This window comes from Microtus ochrogaster, chromosome 4, assembly GCF_000317375.1.
Source record: "Microtus ochrogaster isolate Prairie Vole_2 chromosome 4, MicOch1.0, whole genome shotgun sequence".
NCBI classification, from domain to species: domain Eukaryota; kingdom Metazoa; phylum Chordata; class Mammalia; order Rodentia; family Cricetidae; genus Microtus; species Microtus ochrogaster.
This window is the reverse complement of record NC_022011.1, coordinates 49,915,690-49,938,107: the sequence shown is the minus strand read 5'-3', so window position 1 is coordinate 49,938,107 and position 22,418 is coordinate 49,915,690. Positions and strand designations below refer to the sequence as shown.

At 53.2% G+C, this 22,418-nt stretch overlaps 1 protein-coding gene across 6 annotated transcripts in view; it reads right to left on the bottom strand.

Moving 5' to 3' along the window:
- Positions 1-22,418, bottom strand: part of Vav2 (vav guanine nucleotide exchange factor 2) — a 174,953-nt gene that overhangs the window by 12,258 nt on the left and 140,277 nt on the right. For 3 of the 6 annotated variants that reach the window (XM_013346056.2, XM_026778744.1, XM_026778743.1), the window contains 14 exons: positions 18,521-18,620; positions 17,617-17,712; positions 17,018-17,086; positions 14,201-14,287; positions 12,170-12,255; positions 11,321-11,453; positions 10,499-10,513; positions 8,964-9,073; positions 7,279-7,380; positions 6,833-6,921; positions 3,576-3,592; positions 2,980-3,001; positions 1,795-1,922; positions 354-428 (listed from right to left, as the gene is read on the bottom strand). In XM_013346056.2, coding sequence (XP_013201510.1) covers positions 354-428; positions 1,795-1,922; positions 2,980-3,001; positions 3,576-3,592; positions 6,833-6,921; positions 7,279-7,380; positions 8,964-9,073; positions 10,499-10,513; positions 11,321-11,453; positions 12,170-12,255; positions 14,201-14,287; positions 17,018-17,086; positions 17,617-17,712; positions 18,521-18,620 — 1,129 coding nt within the window. The remainder of the gene's footprint in view (positions 1-353; positions 429-1,794; positions 1,923-2,979; positions 3,002-3,575; positions 3,593-6,832; positions 6,922-7,278; positions 7,381-8,963; positions 9,074-10,498; positions 10,514-11,320; positions 11,454-12,169; positions 12,256-14,200; positions 14,288-17,017; positions 17,087-17,616; positions 17,713-18,520; positions 18,621-22,418) is intronic. The other 3 variants (XM_026778742.1, XM_013346057.2, XM_026778745.1) reach the window with 1 other exon arrangement.

Here is a 22,418-nt window from a genome sequence, read left to right as displayed (position 1 = left end):
AGCTACTGTTCTAGAGCCATGCACGTGACTATGCACCCGCCATGCTCCCCACCGTGATGATAGCGGGCTAAGCCTCTGAATCTGTAAGCAAGCCCCTAATGAAATGCTTTCTTTCCTAAGAGTTTCCCTGGTCATGGGTCCCTTCACAGCAATAGATTAAGACATCCACAGGCCGCTCATGCTCAGCCCCCAAAACTTCAACAGGCAATAGCACCCCTGCCCACCCTGGGATGAACTGCTCTGCCCCAGATGTGGCTTACTGTGGCCATCCAGCAAGGACAACCTGACTCCTTGGCCCTAGAACTCTGCATTTTGGACCATGTGATGGAGAAGCCACAGGAAAAAAGACTCACCCTTCCATCCACTGGGCAGGGCTTCACGGATGAGCTGGGAAAATACCCTGACTTCCGGGTTTGAACCAGTCGCCCCTGGAGAAAGAAGCAACCAGGAGGCATGAAGGACCCTTGGGTGCCTGTTTCTAGACAGACACAAACCCCAGGCCCGACAAGAGCGTCACCTCCCTGCTGTGACTTAGTCCACCTCACCACCTCTTGGAGCAGAGCGGTGAGGACGGTCCCACTTTACAGATAAACAACACAACAGCCAAGTGTTTCTGCAAAACAGCCAAGTGTTTCTGCAAGTCTACCTTAAGAGACACCCAGGGAAGCCTGGCGGTGGTGGCACACGCCTTTAATCCCAGCACTTGGGAGGCAGAGACAGACGGATCTTTCTGAGTTTGAGGCCAGCCTGGTCTACAAGAGCTAGTTCCAGGACAGGCTCCAAAGCTACAGAGAAACCCTGTCTCGAAAAAAAACAAACAAACAAACAAAAAAGAGAGACACCCAGGGAGGAGGTAGGGAGGAGGATGCAGACCTTGTGTGATGGTTAACTGTCAATTTGACAGAGCCTAGAATCATCTAAGAAGAGTTTCAGTAAGGAACTGACTACATCAGGCTGGTCTGCCTTTGGGGGGGGGGGTTAAGTGAGGTGAGAAGAGGCAGCCTTAAAGGGGCAGTACCACTTTCTGGGCTGGGTCTTGGTGGAGAAGCTGAGCTAAGCACTGAGCATGCCTTCCTTCTCCCTGCTTTTGACTGTGGATGTGATGTGAGTTTCAAGCTCCTGCCTGACTCCCCTGCAGTGATGGACTGGAACCTGGAGCCATGAGCCAAACAAACCCCTTCTCCTGGATTGCTTTCTGTCGGGGTGTCCCGTCGCAGCTACAAAACGAAACCGTGACACCTGGGATGCAGAGCATCCTTCGGTCTCATGTCACGTGACTGTCTAGTCTGGTTCAACAGTCTGGACTCAGCTACTGACAGTGTCCTTGGGGAAGCAAGACAGTACAGATATTGCCAACCTTCAAACTCTGTACTCCAAGCTGGCCATGGAGTCTCAGGGTTCCTTAGGTGTTGGGGCTCAAAAGAAAGGGTGCTAAAGATGTAATACACTCCAGCTCAGAACTGTAAACTAGCCCACAAGAATATCAAGGTGGGTACCATGTTTGTCTCGCTCCTACCACACAGGGCCCTGGGACTAATCTCCAACACTGTGAGGGGCTGTCAACCAGAATGGGGCCATTGGAGACGAGGCACAACATGGTTTGGACAGAACCCAGTGGGGGCCTGTAGGGTGCACTGAGGCAGGAAGGACAGAGCAAACAAGAGTCTCTGTGGAAGCACGCCACACCCCTACCTGTATAGCATGGCGTCACCCCCAAACCTCCCTGCTTTGGCCTTCGGGGATGGGCAGGGAGAAGCAATGCTGCATGCCTCCCCTCCAGGGCCCAGAACTCACCTCCCACCAAGGAGAATCGGGGTCACCCCGGAGCAGCTCTATCACGTCCCCTGTCTGGAAGGTCAACACTGGCTTCCCCGGAGGGGCTGGGTTACCATGGTAATTCTGCACAGCAACCATCTTGGGACCTATGGATGACAAGGTAGAGGAGGATGACTCACTGGTGACCTTGTACCCGCTGGCAGCTCACCCCATAACAGACCCTTTCTGGTCTGGGGAACCCTATGATGAGACGACTGCTCCCCAACACAGAGGCGCCTCACTCCCCCTTTACTCCTGCATCTTTTTGATAAACATCCTAAGAAGGTAACCTACTCAATGAAACAGATGCCAGAAGAGTTCAATAACAGACATTTATTTTTAGGTGGTGCTTTATGTCACCTCCAGACACCACTGAACTGGGATCTGCAGTGTAAAGTTGGGGTGGGGTCCCATGTTAGAGATGAGGGGGCCACAGCACTGGTCAGAGGCAGGCCTGAGAGGCGGCAATGGAGATGGAGGCTGAGCCTCCAAGAGCCTGAGGTTATCCTCAGATGGAGTCCCGTTGTGCCCCAGTCTCACCCCAGATGTTCAAAGATGTCACAGAACTGTCCTGCTGGGCCTGGTCCAGGTCACCATGGCCCAGCACTGGCAACATCTGGGTAGGGATTAAGTTTCCTCTAAGGAAGCTCAGACTTCATCCAGGATGTGAGGCCGTCAGGCCCGCCTGTTTTAACAGTCTGGGCAGCCCAAACCAGGGGCAGAGAAAAATGGCAGTGATCCCTGGACTTCCTGCCCACCAAGGTTCTGGGCCCGCAGCTTGGCAGCTCTCTGAGCTGGGGTGGAAGGTCCTTGCCTCTCTGCAGGCTGACCCTTTCCCACCCTATCAGAACCTAAGTCAACCTGGGGAGGCAGCCAGAGAGTCCAGGGCAAAGAATGACTGTGCTAGCTGGGTGGTGATGGTGGCGCACGCCTTTAATCCCAGCACTTGGAAGGCAGAGGCAGGAGGATCTCTGTGAGTTCCAGGCTAACCTGGTCTACAGAGCGAGTTCCAGGACAGCCAAGGCTGTTACACAGAGAAACCCTGTCTTGAAATTAAAATGAAAAGAAATAAAGAAAAAAGAAAGAAAAAAAAAGAACGGCCGTGCTAAGCAGCCATCACACGCCCATACAGACTGCCAAGGCGTCTGAGCCCAGCGCACTCACCTGGGGCGGCTCCAGAAGCATCCTGTGAGGACAAGGACAGAGGGTTAGGGAAGGTGCTCCACCCTTAGTCCTGACATCAGCACTACCCACAGGAGGGTCAAGGCAGGAAGCAGGAGAGCAGGGTCACGTCCTAACCTCCAGTGAAGGTCTGCAACACTATTTCCTCTCCCAACATTAGCCATACCCCATCCTGTGCACCCCAACACGGTTACATACCCCCAACTCCCACCTCCCCTGCAAGCCTCCCTGACTATCCTCCAGCGTCTGTTCTGGACACGCCTTTGGAAAAACAACCACGTGCTATGTGATGGAGCCAGCTCCATCCCCTTGGGCCTGGATAACAGGGCTGGATAACAGGGCTGCACTCTATGGCTTGCCGGTGACATGGTTCATGCGCTATAATGACTTTGGTGACCTGTCCCTGTGGGCAAGCATGCTGTGTTGCAGAGGTGCAGCTACAGCTGGAGATCCCTAGGGAGTTAGAGCGGGTGTGCTGCTAGGAGACACCCCAGCTATCAGGCCTCCAGGAGGGAGCGGACAGACACACTTCCATGTTGGCACAGCCCCAAAGACTGAGTAGAGTTGGGAGCACTCACCGAGTCTGCAGAAGAACCTGCAAAGGAAGCAGAGCGGGGGTCAAAGTGGAAGTCTCGACAGAAAGGTGGCCTCCGCAGTGCACGCTCACAGCACAGGAGCGGCAGGCTAAACTGCAAGGGGCTCCCTTCAGAGCCCAATCACAGAGCGCACAGAGACTCGTCCTCACACCCATGAAGGTCACCTTGACAGCAAGCTCTGAGTTCTAGCTCTACAGAGCCGTGGGGAACTCAGACTGGAAGTCGTACCTGAGTAGCCTAGGCTTTTCTGCCTGGGCCAACTCTGAATGGTGGCAACGGGGTTCAGGGGGTAATTTCTTATTTATTTATTTATTTATTTATTTATTTATTTATTTTATTGTACAGTGTTCTGTCTGTGTGTATCCCTGCAGGTCAAAGAGGGTGCCAGATCTCATTACAGATGGTTGTAAGCCACCATGTGGTTGCTGGGAATTGAACTCAGGACCTCTGGAAGAGCAGTCAGTGTTCTTAACCTCTGAGCCATCTCTGCAGCCCTCTCAGGGGGCAATTTCTACACCTGGTTGGTGATACCGGCCATGGGTGTGTGATACAAAGGTGGGTGTGCAAAGGCTCCTGTTTCCCTCCTCCTATAAGACCCTGAAGTCGGACACTGGTCATTCAGTGGTCATGTGGGAGGGAGGACATCACCCAGCCATGGCTAGGCTGGGCTTCTACCTCAGCAGGAGTCAAAACAAGGGTCATGACAGCAAGGGTGTGTGTCTGGTGGGACCTCAATACCCCCAACTATTGTGGCTACAGATTTCTCTGGGAACATTTGACTCTTTCACAGACCCTTGGAACATGACAGTGGGTAGTCATGTCCCACAGGATGGCAGGATTTCCATGGCTCTCAGGAGGGGCTGGCATCTCCCTAGGAGTCGCAAGGCTCCCACACGGGTTACAAAGTCCATCTCCTTTGGTGGTGGTACTCTCATTGCTCACAGGGGAAAGCTGACCTGTTGTGGGATATTTGTACACGGTGCAAAGGTGTATTGTTGTGATTGGTGTAATAAAAAGCTGAACAGTCAATAGCTAGGCAGGAGGTATAGGTGGAACTTCCGGGCAGAGGGAGAGAAATGGGGAAGAAGAATACAGGCGCAGAGGGAATGCCATAAAGACGTAGAACAAGAAAAACATGCAGAATGGGAGAGAGGTAAAAGCCACGTGGTAGGATGTAGATTAATAAAATTATGGGTTAATTTAAGAGCTAGTGGAACAAGCCTGAGCTAACGGCCAGGCCTTCATAATTAATAAGCCATTTCCGAGTTGTTATTTGGGAGCTGGCTGGTGGGGCAGGAAATGGCTCGTTAAACTGACCAATGCCAGAGGAGCACTGACCAAAGCATCAGAGCCAATCAGAAGGAAAGCAGCATCCCCTAGCAGAGGAGCGAGGGGACCATGGGTTCCACCCGCAGGGGAGTCACAAGGCCTGGAATAGTGTCAGATGCCAGCCAGGGGACGTGATGACAGGATACGGTCTCTGGAAGGACCCTACTGATGCCAGCCAGGGGACATGATGACTGGATATGGTCTCTGGAAGGACCCCAATGATGCCAGATGGAACAAAAGCCCCGGGAGACTAGGACCTGGCACCCGGGGATGCAAAAGGAAGGAAACGCCCACAGGGCTGCGGGTGCCTGAAGGAGCTAGAACTAGGGGTTTTCTTTCCTTTTCTTCACACTTCTCTACATTTTAAACTTTTCTAGGCAACAAGTATCTAATAATTAAGAGGTGGGGGAGGGTAACTCTAAAAATGTGTTTTCTAAAAAAGGGAAACTTAAAAATGTGAGAAAACATTGCCTTTAGCTCTTTCTAGGGCTTTCGTTTGTTTATGTTGAGACAGGGTCTCATGTAGCCCAGGTCGACCCCAAATTCACTCTAGAACCAAGGATGTTTTTGTCCTGATTCTCCTGAGGGTACTTTACCAACTGAGCTACACACACACAACCCACACCTCTATCTGGGTAAGTTCATTAGCCATGTTTCTTCTCTTCTCTTTTGTTGAGACAGAATCTCACGATGTAGTTTTGGCTGGCCTCTTAGAGATGCGTCTGTCTCTGCCTCCTGAGTGCTGGGATTAAAGGTGTGCGCCACCACCACTCGCCCTAGCGTCTTTTCACTTCATGTTTTATTTTCAGGCCCCATATTTTCTATAATTAAGTTTGTTAACTTTTAGAATAGAATCACACACACACACACACACACACACACACACACACACACACACACACACACTGCGTGGGTAATTAGGGCAGTTGCCTTGCATGAGGGGCTTATGGCCACAAGAGGGCGACATTGACAAAGTCAATGCCATTGTCAAGCCTTTTCTAGGGCTGATCTGGAGGTGGCGCCTACTAACCCAGAGACCAAGGGAGACATGCTAGTAACAAGACCCCAGGACCTGGTCAAACACAAGAAGACTGGTTTCCACCGAGAGGAGGGCAGATGCAGGGTTGTCCCGCTAGAAGAAAATCCAGGCACGGCTCAGCCCGGGGTCTCAGAGCAAGTTAGCCTCCTGTATGTGGTCCCTTTGTTGGCACAGCCTGATACAACAGTACCTCTCCAGTGAATGGCGAGGATGGGGCTCTCATCTGAAGCACAGAGAATGGAGCCTGGCACTTAGCAGGTGCCACTACCTGTGCAGGCCTGTCACTGGGACATGCTGCCAACATGCCAACTTCCTGCCAGAGGAAGTTTGGGGGTTGGCAGAGAACACTTCTAGCATGACTGAGACCCCAAGACAGATTTCACTCCAGCATCAGAGAAAAATACAACAAACGCCTAAGCTTGCTGCTCCCATCTGGACCCACTGCTCGGTGAGGCGTGTGTGTATTCAGCCGTTCACTAACTAAGCTGTGATGGCCAGGACACTCCCGGAGAGAGAGCCAGGAGTGAGAGCCAGTTATGATGGGGATTTATGGTGGGAATCCCCACATTCCTGCTGAGAACGTCCTGTGCCTTTTGTGGATGTGGGTCAAAGGGACCATGAACTTACTTCCGGGATGGACCAGAGGTGCAGTAGGTGCAGGGGGAAACGTCACAAGAGGTTTGGAAAGGAACCACCCCCAGCTATGGCTTTTGATAACCACCCCCCAGCCAAGTAGCTTCACATCTTGGCCTCATCTGACCCCCCCCCAAGGCACAGAACTGTCACGGGGTGAAAGGCAGTGTGATCAAGGGGTCCCTGCGATCGGGGCACTGTCAGTGGGGCACGTGCCCATGCACGGGTGGGTACTCACTGATCTTGCAGGGGGGCATCACCTCCAGGCACTCCTTGTGTGCGCCGACGCCACATCTGGTGCACAGGTAACCCTGGTAGAAGGTACCCCTGTGTGGGGGAGGGTGGGAGGTGAGATGGGGGTGCAGCTCTCTGCTCCCTCAGCCAGTCATCACCCTGGTCAAAACCTATCCGTCTACCTGGAGATCTGCTTTAGAGCATCCACGCCCCCAAAGCACCTGCTGTCCCCTGGCACCTCGCTCCACGGTCCCCAGTGGGGGCAAACCCTCTGCTGGACCCAATACTCCAACAGCCCTGGTTGCTGACCCCTACTGATTACCTCCCTGGTTCTTGGAGGCATCCTATGGGGTTAAGGGGGGAGGTCAGGTGCCATGGTGTCACAGGGCAGCTCAGCAGAGTGCCCTGGAGGCCAGGGAGGCTGTGGGTAGATGGGCAGAAGAGACCCACCTGAGGAACATCCTGCAGGCTTTGCAGTTAGTGGTCTTGTCAAACGTGTACATCTGGAAGCTGTGGTGATTGGCATTGGCTTTGTCCGGCTTGATGTTTGACCTGGTGGAAGGAGAGAGTAGGCACTCCATGTCCAGGCTGCCTGAGCCCATGAATACAAGGACAACCACTTGAGGACCCAGGCTGCACACACCAGCAGCCTGTATTCCAGCCTGGGTCTCCCCACACACGTCAGAGGAAAGGGTAGAAGAGCATGGGGGGTGGGGAGCGGGGCTCTTAACTACACCATGCTGGCCCAAGAGTGCCTGCCGGGCGAGGCAGAAGGGTATTGAAAATGGCCCTGGAGAGTCAAACTTAGCTTGCATTGCTGCTCTCCTTGTCCACTGTTTTCCTCTCTGAGGTTTTACCCACAATCCAATGTGGACTGAAAACCTTACATGGAAAATTCTAGAACCAAGCAGCTCACGGGTTTTTGCTCCTGTTATGAGTAACATGAGAAAATCTCTCTAACCCAGGACATGGACTATCCTCTGCCACTGCATCCGTGCTGTGGGAGCTATCCACCTGTTAGCAGCCACTTGGTGACCGTCTGGTAGCAAATCAACTGTCACAAACACACAGGACTTGCAGTCACTGTATTCTACTCACCACTGGTCCCTGTGCAAGCACAGTGATTTCATTATAACCGGGTGTATACGGGTCTAATAACCGGTTCTCAGTCCTTAGCTGTACTGATGTACGCAATGCATCCTACCATGGTTCTGCACACCGACGACACTGTGTACCCATAAGGCTTGGTGCTACTTTGGTTTCAGGCACTTGGTGGTGATCATGGACTGTGCCCCACGGATGGCAGGGTAAATACACTCAGGTTTACACTTCCCAGTGTAAATGCTTATTTGCACAAACGTGGAACTAATGACTAGCTCATGATCACACCCCAAGGCCACATTCACTGCATCCTCTCCACCATCAGACTTGAGAAGGCAGGACAGACAGACAGACAGACAGACAAGGAGGGAGAGGCGTGCACGAGGAGGGTGCTCACACACAGGCATTCTTCAACTTCTGTGAATACTTGAGACTGCTTCAATACTTCCCCATACAATGCTGGGAGGAGAAGCCCAACCCGCGGAAACCGAGGGGCAGAGAGCCCCGGGGCTCTCACAGTCTGGACGCAAGTTAGCAGGCAGCCATTGCCCAGGGTACCAGCCTGATGCAGCTGCCTTGACCTCACTCTGGTATCTGTATCTCACCATGTGGGAAGCCCAAGGGAGTGGTATCCTCCCCAGAAGTCCCCAAGTCTGGCTGCTGTAGGGTCAAGCATAATCACCACACCCACCCTTCTGCCCTCCACTGTTTTCTCTGCTCTGTGTGTTGGGGTGCCCCTTCAACCTCATGGGACACTGTCCTGAGACAGAGTTCCAGGTGTCTCCCTTTACCAGTTACCACCTAGCTGTTAAGCAGGAGGCTCAGCCTCCACGGTGGTGAGACCCATCTAGCAGGAACCTGATGCCACCGGAGACATCTGGGAGACAGAGAGCTAGGGCCTGCCGAGGTGGCTGGTGTCCCACGGGGAAGGAGCTTGTCTCAGGCTGAGCATCAGAACCACCTCCCACTACTGCTTGCCTGAGAGGGTCAGCAGGACAGAATCAATAGGCCGGAGGGTCCTGCCCTAAACTCACATGGCCATCTCGAACTGCTCCATCCACTTCCGCTTCATGTCCTCCGTCTTGCAGAAGAACTGGAAGCCTTGCTTTCCTTGGAGGTGAATCAGGTAGAAGCCATAGGACCACTGTAGGGACAGAGGCATGCTGGCAGCTGGCATGGCTTTGTGGGGGCAGGAGCATGCCGGCATCCGGCATGGTTTTGGACACTACCACCTGGTATACACAAGTTCTCTTTCTGGCACTGTATGTGTATGTATGTGCTTAACATGCCTGTGTATAACATGCTCTTATGTAACATACACTCTTGCCTGGTTGCGTGTGTGCATGTGTAGACCCTCCCACATGTGAGAATATCAGTGCACTGTGCTCTTTCCCGAGCAGGCCAGGGGGCTCTCGTGTATGAACGTACATAGGAACTTGTGCCTGTGCATGTGACTGGCCTTGTGATCACGTACACATGTGCCTTCCTGTGTAAACATGCGTGTATGCACTCTGCCTGTGTGCATACATGTGCATGGCTACATATATGTGTCCATATAGGGATACCCAAGCCTGTGTATGGGTGTCTATTGCTCCTTTAACATGTATGTACATCACATATGCATGTGTTTGGACCTGTAGACCATGTTCTGCACATGGACCCCCATGCACAGGTGTGTAGGTAGTGCTGTGTGCACACATATGCATGTATGTATGTGTACAAGAGTCCTGTTGTGCTCATATGCATGTATGTGGGGGCTCTGCTGTGTGCATATGTGAATATGTATCCTGCTGTGTAAACATGTATGCATATGGGCACTACTGTGCCCATGCATATGTGTGCATGTATGCTGCAACTCTGCTATGCATGTATGTATATATGCGTGGGTGTGGCACCCCATGCTCAGGTCCCACCCTCTAGCAGGATAGCCTACCCTTCTCCCACTCCTTCATGGGGCACTTCCACCCAAATCCCTGCTGTCCTAGGGACTCCCCAGGAATAGTTCTCAGGAGCCAACTTACTGCCCTTCCACAGCCCCACCTACTCACTTTCACTTTCTGGGGGGGAAAAACCAATAGGAAAAACAAAGGCTGGGACCAGCCGTTTGAGGGTCTGACCAATCCGAGCAACCCAGCAGCTTGCCCCACCCACTGGCCTGGCCAATACTCCAGGCTTAAGAAAGGGGCTTCCAAAGGACCCAGGTAAAGTGTGGTCTAGTCTAGAAGTGGAGAGATGGAGAGAAGCAGAGAGGGGAGGAACATGGGGAAGCAAAAAGGGGAGAAGAGAGGAGGATGGTGCAGAGCAGAGGTCAGGAAGCCTGGCCTGCCAGTGCTCAGTGACCCCTGACCTTCACCTCCCAGGAAGGAGAGCAGGTGGGCTTCCAGGTCACACCTTCTGCAAATCTTTGGCCACAAACATGTGTCACTATCATGATTAAGATGCAAAGGAAGGAGGGGGAGGGAAGAGCCATGGTTTACTCAGGCCCAGGGAACTCCAAACCCACAAGTTTGGAAGGGTCAGCATCAGACAGCACTGGGGAAGGAGAGGGAGGAGAGCACCAGGGGCTTACCATCTTCCCATGAGACTAGGAAGCATGAAGAGGAAAGGAAAGGGGGAGATAGGTCATTAAGAGGCTCGGCCGGCCCTGGATGTACTGCAGTCTGAGGCGACAGATAGCCCCGGATGTTAAGGCCCCACCTCTGTCAAGTACTCTGGGCTGTTCTCCCCAAAGCCCCAAGCTTGGAAAGTGGCCCTGGTCACTGCCTCTTGCGTCAGACACCAGGGCTAACAGAAGCCTGTGCATGGTGGGCCTGCACCCAGTGTGGGGACTTGCAGAAGGTCAGAGCCTTTAGCAGCTGGGCTCCCATCCCTAACCCAGCCCGGGTTATGCACAAAAGGTGCTGTGTTCGGAAGTCTCCGAGAAACAAGACTGAAGCAAGCCAGTCTGCTGTCCATCCCATCCCCTCCCGGCCACAGCCACAACCACAATGCCCATGGCTCCACCCCCTTGTGACCACAATCCCTCTTCCTGCAGGCCTAGTCCACTGGACTGCAGAGTCTGACAAACCACAAACCAGCCCCCAACAGGCAGAGCAGGAATGGAGGAGGAAAGGCCTGTTTGTTACAAGACACAATGAGGGATTAGAGTCAGGTCCACTGAGGCTAAAAGTCAAGGTTGAGAGCTAGGCTCTTACTGGTACCTAAGTAAGGCTCCTCCCTCTGTCTGGCGACCTGGAGTCCTAAGGGTGTCTGCCACCCACCACGGGAACCATCTGTCACAGTCACAGTGGCAAAGGGAGGACAGTCTTCCTGCAAGGCTACCTCACACACACTGGATATGGTCTCCCTGGAGTCGGGACGCCACGCTTGCCCTCTCCAGATCTGGACCCACCTTCTTGATGTCCTTGTTGTGCATAGGGTCATCAGTCATCTTGTGGAAGAGTAGCTCGATGACCTCCTTCAGCTCGTAGCTGTAGCCCTTCCTCTTACACACAATAACCACCTTGTCAAACAGGAACAGGTACCTGGCCAGACAGCACATCGAGTGTCAGGACAGCCATGCTGTGTCTGGTATCCCCACCCAACGCCAGCCAGCTGTCCCGGAGGTCACTCAGTGTCAGACCAACAAGACCAAGGCCTGCCCGTGCTGTCTACTCTCCAAGGTGAAGTCCACCTTCTGCCAGGTCAGCCAGGCACAGTGACTCTTGGTCAGGACTCTACTGTCTCCATAAGGCCTCTCAGTGCCACCTCCATGCAGAAGGTCCTCGACCCTCTATCTTGACCTCCCTTGGAGCACTGTTCAAATGCCACAGCCAATTCTCTCTTCTGTGCCCCCAGGACCCAAATCTGCTGTGGCCCCAGCCCTCACAGATGCCTGGCTTATTCCGACTTCTCCACCACCTGCTATCTGCTCCCAGAGGACACTAGGCAGGGAGCGTGCATGGCCTCACGGCCCCTCAGTCAGAGCTCCCTGAAGATTGCAAGCTGGAGGGCAGACGTCTCTACTGCCCACCTTTGACTGTCTCCCAGTCCCGCATTGTGGCCATCACAGGCGGGACAGTCCCTTTGCATGTGGCCTCTGCTGACTGATATGAGAGGCACACAGAGGCTTGTGTAGGGATTACGTCATTAAACAGAAATACATAAAGCCTGTTGCACCATCATTCCTCCCTCAGGAAGGTCTGGGAGTGGGGTCCCTGAGCCGGAGGGTCAGCTCGGGTTGGGGTCCCACCCTGCTCACCTGTCTTGCTTAGTGTGGTTGACTATGGACCGGACTTTCAGCTCCCCATCAATCTTCGGCCTCCCAAATTCCTCCAGCTTCACTTGCTGGGAAAGGCAATGACCGTTAGCCCGCGGGCAGGTGACCTCTGCTTTACTAGACAGGGAGACAAGTGTGCATGCCCAGGGCAGGATGGCAAGACCCAAGAAAATGTGCCAATGGTGACTGGGCGGGACGAGGTAGCCCGAGGCCATTATGGGCCTGAGCCAAGCCTATCTCCTCCTAGGGGGCCACAATGGGGACTCCCTTGAGCTCTGGAAACAAAGGGCAATTGATGGCCTGGCCATGATCACAAGTAGCTGCTGTGTAGAAACCGGGGCTGCAGGAAAAGTCAGAGGTCCAGCCCTAAGAAGCTAATAAAGAAAGCAAGCGGTAGCCATAGGCTGGGTTCCGGCCACGGGTTTATCCTCTACAGGAAGCAATGCTGTGCCCAGCCCTGCTACCACCTGGCTGTGAAGACTCCATTTCTAGTGCTGCTTGGACTGTGTAATCTGTACTGTGTAATCCAAGGAGATCTGCCTCTCTCCGCCATCCTCTGTGTGACAGAGAGGGCAAGTTCCCGCGGGGCATGGCTATGCCTGAGGGGGACCAAATGAGCACAACTCCCCAGTCTCCTGCACTTCCTGAAAGCTCCTAGGGCTGGTTTCAGTGTGACACAGGCTGGTCTAGGCATGACACAGGGTGGGGATCACATCTGCTCGAGGACTCTGCCATGCGTCTTTGTCCCATCAATCAGGACATAAAACTCCAGACGCCTTTACCTGGAGACAGCGCCAAGGCTGCATGCCAGGTAGTAGAGTCATGTCCCAGGAACACCAACATTCACGGACCACTGTTCTTTTTGAGACAAGGCCTGTTGTATCCCAGACTGGCCTGGAAGTTGCTATGTAGTCGGGGACAACTCTGGTCCTTCTGCTTCCCCACCCTTTACCCTCCCCCATTTCCCCATCCTGTGCTGAATTACAGTTAATGTCCCCAAGTCCAGTTTATTAAGGGCCCTGTGCGTGAGAGGCAAGCACCCTGCCAGCTAAACCTCTCCTCATTTAAGGAACGAACACCAATCACGCTCCCCTGTGTACAAAGCAGCTGTCACTGTGTGTGGGCTAGAAAGCAAGGATGAGCAGTGAGGGGCCTGGACCCCACAAATGCTCATGCCTTAGGCCACAGCCACGCTGGGAGATGCACAGGGACATCAGGGGGGGAATCAGAACACTGCTTGGCAATTTCAATACCAGCCAGAGAGTGGCGGTATGGCCTGGATGTCTCCTGATGAACCGGGCCCGCAGAGGGCTCCTCTGTAGGTGAAGACGGGCATGCCAATCAAGATATCATGGTTCCCCACGCTCATGAGAGTGAAAAGTCACCAGGAAATGTATATGACAAAACCATGGTTCTGTGTCAAGGTGACTCTGGGTATTGAACAGCATTGGAGGTGCAGTCATCACTTGGAGCCAAGGGTGCTACTGCAAGGGGCAAGGGCAGGCTTAGGTTCTCCTAATGCAGAAGACTGCAGCACAGAGAGCTAGATCCAACACGGGCCAAGGATGCTTGAGTCCCAAAGCAGTTCATCACTTCTCCGCAGGCAACCTCTAGTTTTTTGTTTTTGTTTTTTGAGACAGGGTTTCTCAGTTTAGCGTTGACTGCCCCGGAATTCTCTCTGTAGACCAGGCTGGCCTCGAACTCACAGAGATCTGCCTGCCTCTGCCTCCCGAGTACTGGGATTAAAGATGTGTGCTTCACCACCGCCCGGCCCCAGTCAACCTCTGAAGGACTGGGCTAGAGAGTGCCAGCCTTGCCTGGAGCTCCCGGAGGAGGGGAGATGACTGCTGTCCCAGTCCCAAACCAAACCCTGTCTGTGGCCCACCTGAGGATAGGGAGACTGATAGGCGGATCACAGATCGGGCAAAGCCTCCTGTCTCAGGCGGCCACAGCCACGCCAGGCTTCACAGGTGGTCGCTATGGTGAGCGTAGGTGGAGGGGCCACCTGCTTACCAGGTTTTCTATGGAGCACTGGAACTCGCTGATCTTCTTCAAGGTCTCTTTGTCCCGTTTCACTTCGTTGATGTACATGGCCAAGTCCTGGAAATTAAGACAGGGTCAGTGAACTCCAAGCCCCCGCCCTGCCCAGTTGGCCATTTCATAGCCCTTCCTCCATCTTGCCTGGGCAGCTGAAACTCCAGGCCATGGGAATAAGAAGCACCACACACAGGTGTCAAAGGAGGAAACCAAAACTGAGAATATAACATTTGGAGCCCGGACTGCAGACCGCACTGGTGAGGGTGCTAGCAGCCCCCAATCCAGCCTCCTGACAAAACTTTTTTCTCACTCAACAGGCCTTCTAAGTCAGAATGGAGAAGCAACCCAGCATGACTAGGCCACAGTGGGTCACACAGCCACTGTCTAGACCTACACACCTCTCTGCTCTCACGAAACCCCAGCCTCACCTCTCCTTAAGAGTCTGGGTATTCTGTAAGTGGCCTGGGAGAACAGGGTCCCTATATAATGCTGCAATCCTCCAGTTGGCCACCAGGGGGAAGTGCTCACTTTGTTTCAGAAAGTTTGCAATGGCCTGGAAACCATGCCCAGTGATGGCTGGGACAGTAAAGCAATGATCCTGCCCAGAAAGCAAAGCAGAGAGGAAATCCCCAAAACACAGGAGCCAGGCCCATATCCTGGAGCCAGTTCCTAACTCCTGCATGACCTCGCATGCTTCTGGGGGGGGGGGTCACTTCAAAGGCCACACCCCAAGCCTCACTGAACCTAGCAGGGCTGAAGCTCCCTCCTGTACAACACTGTAGGCATTTTTGTAAAGGATGGTTTTTATTCTGAATCAACAGCGGGGACAGAATCTGAGCATGCGTAGCCCTGTGCACACCTGGCTGGATCCACACAAGTGCCTGTCTGGGATGGAGATTCCCGCAGAGACAGATATTAGAGCCCCAGAGGCAGGGTGACCAACGAGCAAAAGACATAGCCTTGCAGTGAGGGTGCATTGCCACCCTTTAGGAAACCCAGCTCCGGGGCAGTGACAGCTCAGACACTGGCTGAATGAGGATTTTCTGCCTGACACTGGGGACATAAAGGCTTTTAGATTCCCTGTATTGGTTTTTATAGAGGACATGTTAATTGAATAATTGCCTCGATCACACCGTCTTGGGGGTCACATCTGCGGGAGATTGTCTTGATTGATGACTGAGGTGAGATTGCACAGCCCACTGTGGGCAGCACCATCCCTAGGCAGGTGGGCTACATAAGAAGGCTAGCGAAGCAATCCAGAGGGAGTCAGTAAGCAGCCTTCCTCCTGTGGTGTCTCCTCCACGTTCCTGCTAGAGTTCCTGCCTCTGACTTCCCTTCATGATGAACTGTGACCTGGAAGTGTAATCTAAAATAAACCCTTTCTTCCCCTAAGTTGCTTTGGGTTGTGCTATTTATCACAGCGGCAGAGAGCAAACCAGGACACCTCCCAAACACTGAAGTCGTAAGAGCTGACTCAATGACATGGCGAACACAGAAGTCACATGTTCTCTGTGAAATGCCAGGGGCTGCACTCAGGGTTCCTGAGTTGCAGGCTGGCAACTGAACAATGGAGGGATGGAATGTGTGGTCAGGCTGGGGCTCAGGGTGCACCTGCAGCCACGGATTACGTGTCCCAGGAATGAGTAACTGACAGGGTCCCTCTGCTGCCGTGGCAGGTGACCTCGGTTCCCCAGGGGAGCCAGCAAAAGATCCCTGCATCTGTCATGACCCCCATGCTCAAGTACACCCCAAACTGGCACCGACTTCTGCAGCTGCATGAGGCCTGCTCACTGAGAGCTCCCGGCAGCTGGAGATACAGCATCCTCCTCGCTGAGCCGGGCAGCTGCGTAAGAGACAGGCTGCAGCTTCTCCCTCTTCAAATGAGGGAGAGGAAGAGCTCCAGGGCCCAGAGGATTCCTCAGGGACAGGTGTCAGATGTCAAGGCTGCAACTAACTTGCTTCTACCACACAGAGGGACCTAGCCTGTGTGGGGCTTTGTAGCTGGCCTTGGACACAAGTGACCACGAGAGGCACAGGTACGGCTGGGGGTAGCCTGACAGTCTCTGGACTAAGGGGTCTGGAAGGTGACTTTCTTGGGCAGTGTCAAGTTGATGGCAAGGATGGATGAGTGGGATACGGACAGGTTAACGAGGAAGAGGACATGGCCTAAGCAGATACCTTGGGGGTGGGAAAGAATAGAGCATGCCTGGGAACCTGGGGATTTCCTGCTACCCACATCTTCAATGACCCTGTGATGTGAAAGTCCTAAGAACAAGGGGAAGGGTTAGGCCTGATTCAGAGAGCAACAGGAGCCACAAAGGTTTCTGAGCAGGACAGTGATGTGTGCCGAGCTTCAGAGGGCAGCAGGGTGTCATAACAAGACAGACAATGGAGAAATGGCGTCCCTGAAGCCAGTACGTGGAAAGGAACCTTCAAGAAAGTGGCAGAAGAACAGGGCACAGAACAAATCTTCAGCAGGAGAAGCCACAGAGGAAAGGAGGGAACTCCAGGAATAGAGCTGGCTCCTGAAAACCACTGCAGGCCCCAGGGGACACACAGGAGTTGGAGACAGGGGCAACTACTGGCAAGAGAAGCTGGGGACTTTGGACGCATGGAAAAAGCACCTAGCCTGTAGCTTCCTCCACTATCACGTGACTCTCACCCCACCCCTAGTGTCCTGCCTCTGTTTCCATGGGCGGATAAATGTTCCCCATTGCCAAGGAGCTCAGTCTGGAGCCAGGAACATAGACACACTGATCTGAGTGCTTCCCAGCTCTGCCTCAATTTACGGACCTGCATGGCTTCCAATGCTTCTTTCAGCTGCTGTCTTTCTGGCCGGTCAGCAGAATGGCTTAGGAGTTCCTAGGGGAGTGAGAGGAGACCCAAGGTCAGTCCTCAGGATTCCAGCCCTGCCCGTCCCTGTCCCTACCCAGTGCAAGGTGTGCACACAGCAAGACCCTCAGGACAAAAATCACCCACTAGCATGGATGAAGGTCGATCTGTCCAACTCCAGCAGACATGGGGACCCCTGACACACCAGGAAGACTCAAGCAACCAACCACTGAAGCTCTCGTGCTCCTGGTCTGAGGGTGTCTGAGGGTGTCTTCCATCTCTTCCCACTTTCCTGGCCCTCTGACTTGTTCTAGTCATAATTATCCTTCTGGGTGCCTTGATACCCTGCCGTGGTGTGTACTGAGTAGAGTCCTTCACCAGCCATGATACCCTTTCATGGTGTGCACTGAGCAGAGAGTCCTTCATCAGCCATGATACCCTGTCGTGGTGTGTACGAGCAGAGTCCTTCATCGGCCTCTGTTTCACCCTGTCTAAGGGCCAAAGCCCATGTCACCAGGCCCATGTGACACCGGGCACAGCGAGCAGCCTGATGGCCTCACCTTGAGCAGCAGGTGATACTTGAGCACCCGTTGCATGGGCACCACCAGCAGATCTTGCAGCTTGAACTTGCCGTCCTGGACCTTGAGCGTGCACTCCTGGTATGGGAGAGCAGTGAGTGGATGAGGGGTACCCTCGCTGGGAGAACCCGTCTCTACCGCTAGCCACATAGAGAAAGCGCCCTCAGCCCTGGACTCTTGGACCTCTAGAATATGCGTCAGATGGGTGTCATAGCATGTGAGCAGGCCATTTCATACCACTCCTTATATCCTGACACATGCTGGACCCTGGTATCTGAGGCACCCCTTTGTCCAACAGAGCCTGGTGGGGCCAGGACTTGTAGAACATGGCCTATATGGACCTGCCATCTGCTCCATGAGAAGCCAAGTTGGGGTGGGGTGGGGGGCTCACACAAAGCTGTGAGATCACTTAGGGTCCCCTGGGATGCCTGGACAGGAGGAACAAGCATTGCATGCCACCAGCACTCAATCTGGAGCTCTGAAGACGGAGCTTTCCAGACCACACAGGATAGAGACACTGGGGTGAGGAAGAGCCACTCAAGGGAGAAAGAAGCTGGTAAAGGCAGATAAACTGGGGCAAGGGAAGGAGGCCCAATGTATCAAGCAAGTCACCTAGGTCCCACCAAAGACCCTGGGATCAGCAGAGGCTAGGGGTCAAGTGTCACTCATTGAGACAGACTTGTCCAGGCCTCCACAGCTTATAAAGGCTCAGGTTGTGTTCTAGCTTGGTCCATGTATTCTGGAAGTCACCAAACAAAGTGTGTGTGTGTGGTGGTGGTGGGGGGGGGGGTCACAAAGCCAAAGATGGCTATTGAGGGAAGCTGGTGTGTTTCTTGGGCCTGAGCAGCCAGCTGTGCCAGGCCAGGGTACTGGGATGCCCTGTTACCTCTACTTTCAGCCTGAAGTCCTCCCGGCTGGCAAGAAGCTGGTTCAGCGTGCTCTGAGCATGCTCCATGTGGCTGCAGTACTCTCCGTAGATCAGGAGCCTGGGGAGGGGACAGCAACATGTACATGGTGCCACACACACGGGCACAGATCAAGTAAGATACCTGCAGCTGCTAGGAGCCTGAACACACGTGCACCATGCATGTCTAAGGTACTTGCAGCTGCAATGCCCTGACTCCCTCCCAGGCAGGTTGGAGAGCCTCAGGGTCACTGCCTCACATGGCTCTGCCCCCTCGGCCCCTTCGATTTTCTCCTCATTCTCTACATGACCAGGTTAGGAGAAGGAGTCCCAAAAACATTAGCCAAGGGCACCTCCTGCAAGCCTACTTCAAGCCATGACCCATGGTTCTACCTCCATTCTGGAGAGAAATGCCTCCTGGGGCTCTCAGCTTGCCTCCAAGGCTAGCATGGGGGCTGTTCATTGCTCAAGCGCATCCTTGAGGCCATGTAAAATGGAGGTGGCCACTGGTGCTTCTGCAGGGGGGTCAGCGGCTGCCTTCAGAAGAGATGCAAGGCCTGTGCCCAGGCAGAAGCAACAGGGTTAAGCAGCCCTAGCCAGCCCTTTTCGTCTTCTGCTATTCCCTGCTCCCCTCCTAGCCATGCCCCACCATGTCACCATCTCCCCATGCCCCACCATGTCACCATCTCCCCATGCCGTTCAGATGATCTTTTTCTTCATATATTGTTCCCTTCTTTGTCCCCATCTGGGCCTATATATTACCTCAGGGGTGACATCTCTGTAGCTCAGAACCCCTGAACTTTCAGGAAAAGAGGGCAGCTACCCGGCAACTCCCTCCCCGGGTCCTCATGCCCTGACCAAACAGGAGACGGTAAGAGGAGAGTATGCCAGGTGACAATGTTACCAAGGAATAGCAGGATGGCGGCCACCCCCCCACTAGACCACCACTCCCTCAATGACAGTGCTACAGGTCCATTCTTCAAGCAGTCACCCAAGGTTACTGAAGCCCCAGTGAACTGCGTGTGACAGCAGCTGAGGCCAGTCTGGCAGAGTCATACAGGGGCTTACTGGGGGAGGCTGGGCTTACTCTTGGTGTTCCAGACCCACCCTATCCCATCCCAGCATATGTCAGGGAGTACTGTGTCAAGGACCCCTGGATTCTCCCTAGTCTGGTTCTAATGACCATGCAACAGTCACTGTCCACTGGGACTCTTATTCCTCTTGGGCAGCAGGCAAGGGGCTGAGGCAGCTGGCTAGACTTCTTGCAGGAGCCACTCGGGAAGAAGCAATTGATGTGGCTCCTGGGGTGACCAGGCTCTGCCACATGGGCAGCTCTAGGCAAGTCTCTTGTCCCTAGTGTGCTGGTTAGAATGAGCATGCCCCCCCCTCAGACCCATAGGCTGATAGGCTTGACTACTTGGTCCCCAGTTGGTGGAACTGTTTGGGAAGGATGAGGTAAGTGTGGCCTTGTTGTATTGGGGAAAGTGTGTCACTAGGGGTGAGCTTTGTGTCCTGGTGTTCGCTCTACCTCTTACTGGAGGGTTTAGATGTGAGTTAGTGGCTGCTACTGCCACCATGATGTTGCTCCACCACTGCTATAGTTTGGGTAAGGATGACACTCATAGGCTCATATATTTGTAGCCTTGGTCATCAGAGAGTGTCATTAATTGAGAAGGATTAGGAGGTATGGCCTTGGTGGAAGTGAGTCACTGGGGGTGGGCTTTGAGGTAGGCCAGGCCCAGTGGCTCTTCCTGTTGCCTGCAAATCCAGAAATAGAACTCTCCACTATTTCTCCAGCACCATGTCTGCCTGCATGCCACGGTGCTCCCTGCCATGATGATAATGGACTGAACTTCTGATAAGTTTACATGCTTCAATAAGCTCTAATTACGTGCTTTATTTTATAAGAGTTACCTTGGTCACAGTGTCTCTTCATGGCAACAGAATAGTGAATAAGACATGGTGAACTCTAACCCTCTGGGAAACATAAGTCCAATTCAACACTTTCTTTGCTGGCTTGACAAGTATGACTGTGGCAGGGCTCAGTGCTCCACCCAAAGAACACCAAAAGGCTTTTGGTGCTACCTATCCCAACAGATGCATGCCTGCAGTCCCAGCAGAAGCAGGAGAAAAGCTGCAGGCTTCGAAGGCGGTTGGGATGAATGTAGCTCAGAGGTTGAAAGCTTGCTTAGCACATGTAAGGGGTGGGGGAGTGAGTCTCATCCTGTTTTGGGACAATGGTCTCATACCCTGTAAAGATTTGTCACTTGTATTGGCTCAATAAAATGCTGATTGGCCAGTAGTTATTAGGTGGGTGACCAGAATAGGAGAATTCTGGGAAGAGGAAAGGCTGAGTCTGTAGTTGTCACCCAGACGCAGAGGACACAAGATGAGAACGCCTCACTGATAAATGGTATCAAGCCACATGGCGGACACAGACAAGAGTTATGGGTTAATGTAAGTTATAAGAGTTAATAAGAAGCCTGAGCTAATAGGCCAACCAGTTTATAATTAAAGTAGGCCTCTGTGTGTTTCTTTGGGACTGAAGGGCTGTGGGACTGAACAGGACAGAAATCCTATGTCTCGTACAGTGTGCATAGCACGGTGCTGTCACCTTGAGGGGCTCCACCCATTCCATTGCCTATGCTCAGTTCAGGAATCACCACACCCTGCTACTCTGATGTTGAAACCTTAGATACAGCCATCAGGGGCTTTCCTGCAGACTCTCCTCTGACCCTCTGTCCATGCACAGACTCTAAAGACAGTCTTACTGTTCCTCAGAACTAAACAAATGGCTCATTCTGAGAGAGACAGAGGAAGTTGGCTATGGAAGTAAGAGTGAGCAGGCCTGCATCATAACCAGCAGCACTTAGTACTACTAAGAAAAATATCGGCCCTGGAGAGGTGGCTCAGAGGTCAAGAATATTTCCAGGTCTTTGCAGAGGGCTTGTTTTTGGTTCTTGACACCCATATTGGGTGGCTTATAACCATTTATAACTCCAGCTCCAGGGGGATCTGATGCCCTCTTCTGGCCTCCATGGGTACCTGCACTCTTGAGTACACACACATAATTAAAAACAAGCGGGGGGGGGGGGGACGGGGACGGGGACACCTACAACTTGGAAATAAGGCCACAGAGGCACACACTTAACCTCGTACATATCAGACAATACCAGTTCATCCTGAAATACAAGCCTTGGTATACCTCTATCTGATCACTGTCTCCTAAGGAAACTGAGACGTTGGGGGCCATGATGATGATGACGACGACATGAATGACTCGCCTTCACAGAAGAAACCCTTCAAAGCTTTGGGGTTGTAGCCTTGGAAGGTACGGGTCTCTCTTGTGATGCTGAGGACATGGGCTTCCACCTCTGCTCTATATCAGCTTCAGCCTCCCTCCCGTGTCTGCTGGAGAGCTAAACAGAATGGCTACAACCAGGGCATTTGCAAGGAGGTATAGCTGCTGCACCTCTGGACACCAAGTTCTGATCCCACCAAAGAGTGGGCACTTCTTCCCAAACAGCCTGTGATCCGCTATTTCTGACCTGCAGCACCTGAGAGTCAGAAATGGAGTCAAGGAACTCAGGCTGCCATGTCTCATTACAAACTTTAACCACCATGATCCCAACGAGCCAGAGAGGCAGAGAGAGTTGCAGGGACCCTACAAGTTCCTGCTATCTAAATGAGGCTTGGAGGTACTCAGCCCTCCAAGCTGTGATGGAGAAACAGTGGGCAGTGACCCTTGTTACAAAGAGGAACAAAGATCCAGAGATAAGCGGCCACCTGCCTGGGTCCCCAGAATGGGAGGCTACAACCCAGTGAACTACCCTGCCTCTGTCATCCTGCCTGGGCTGGGGGAGAGTGGTCCACATGGTCT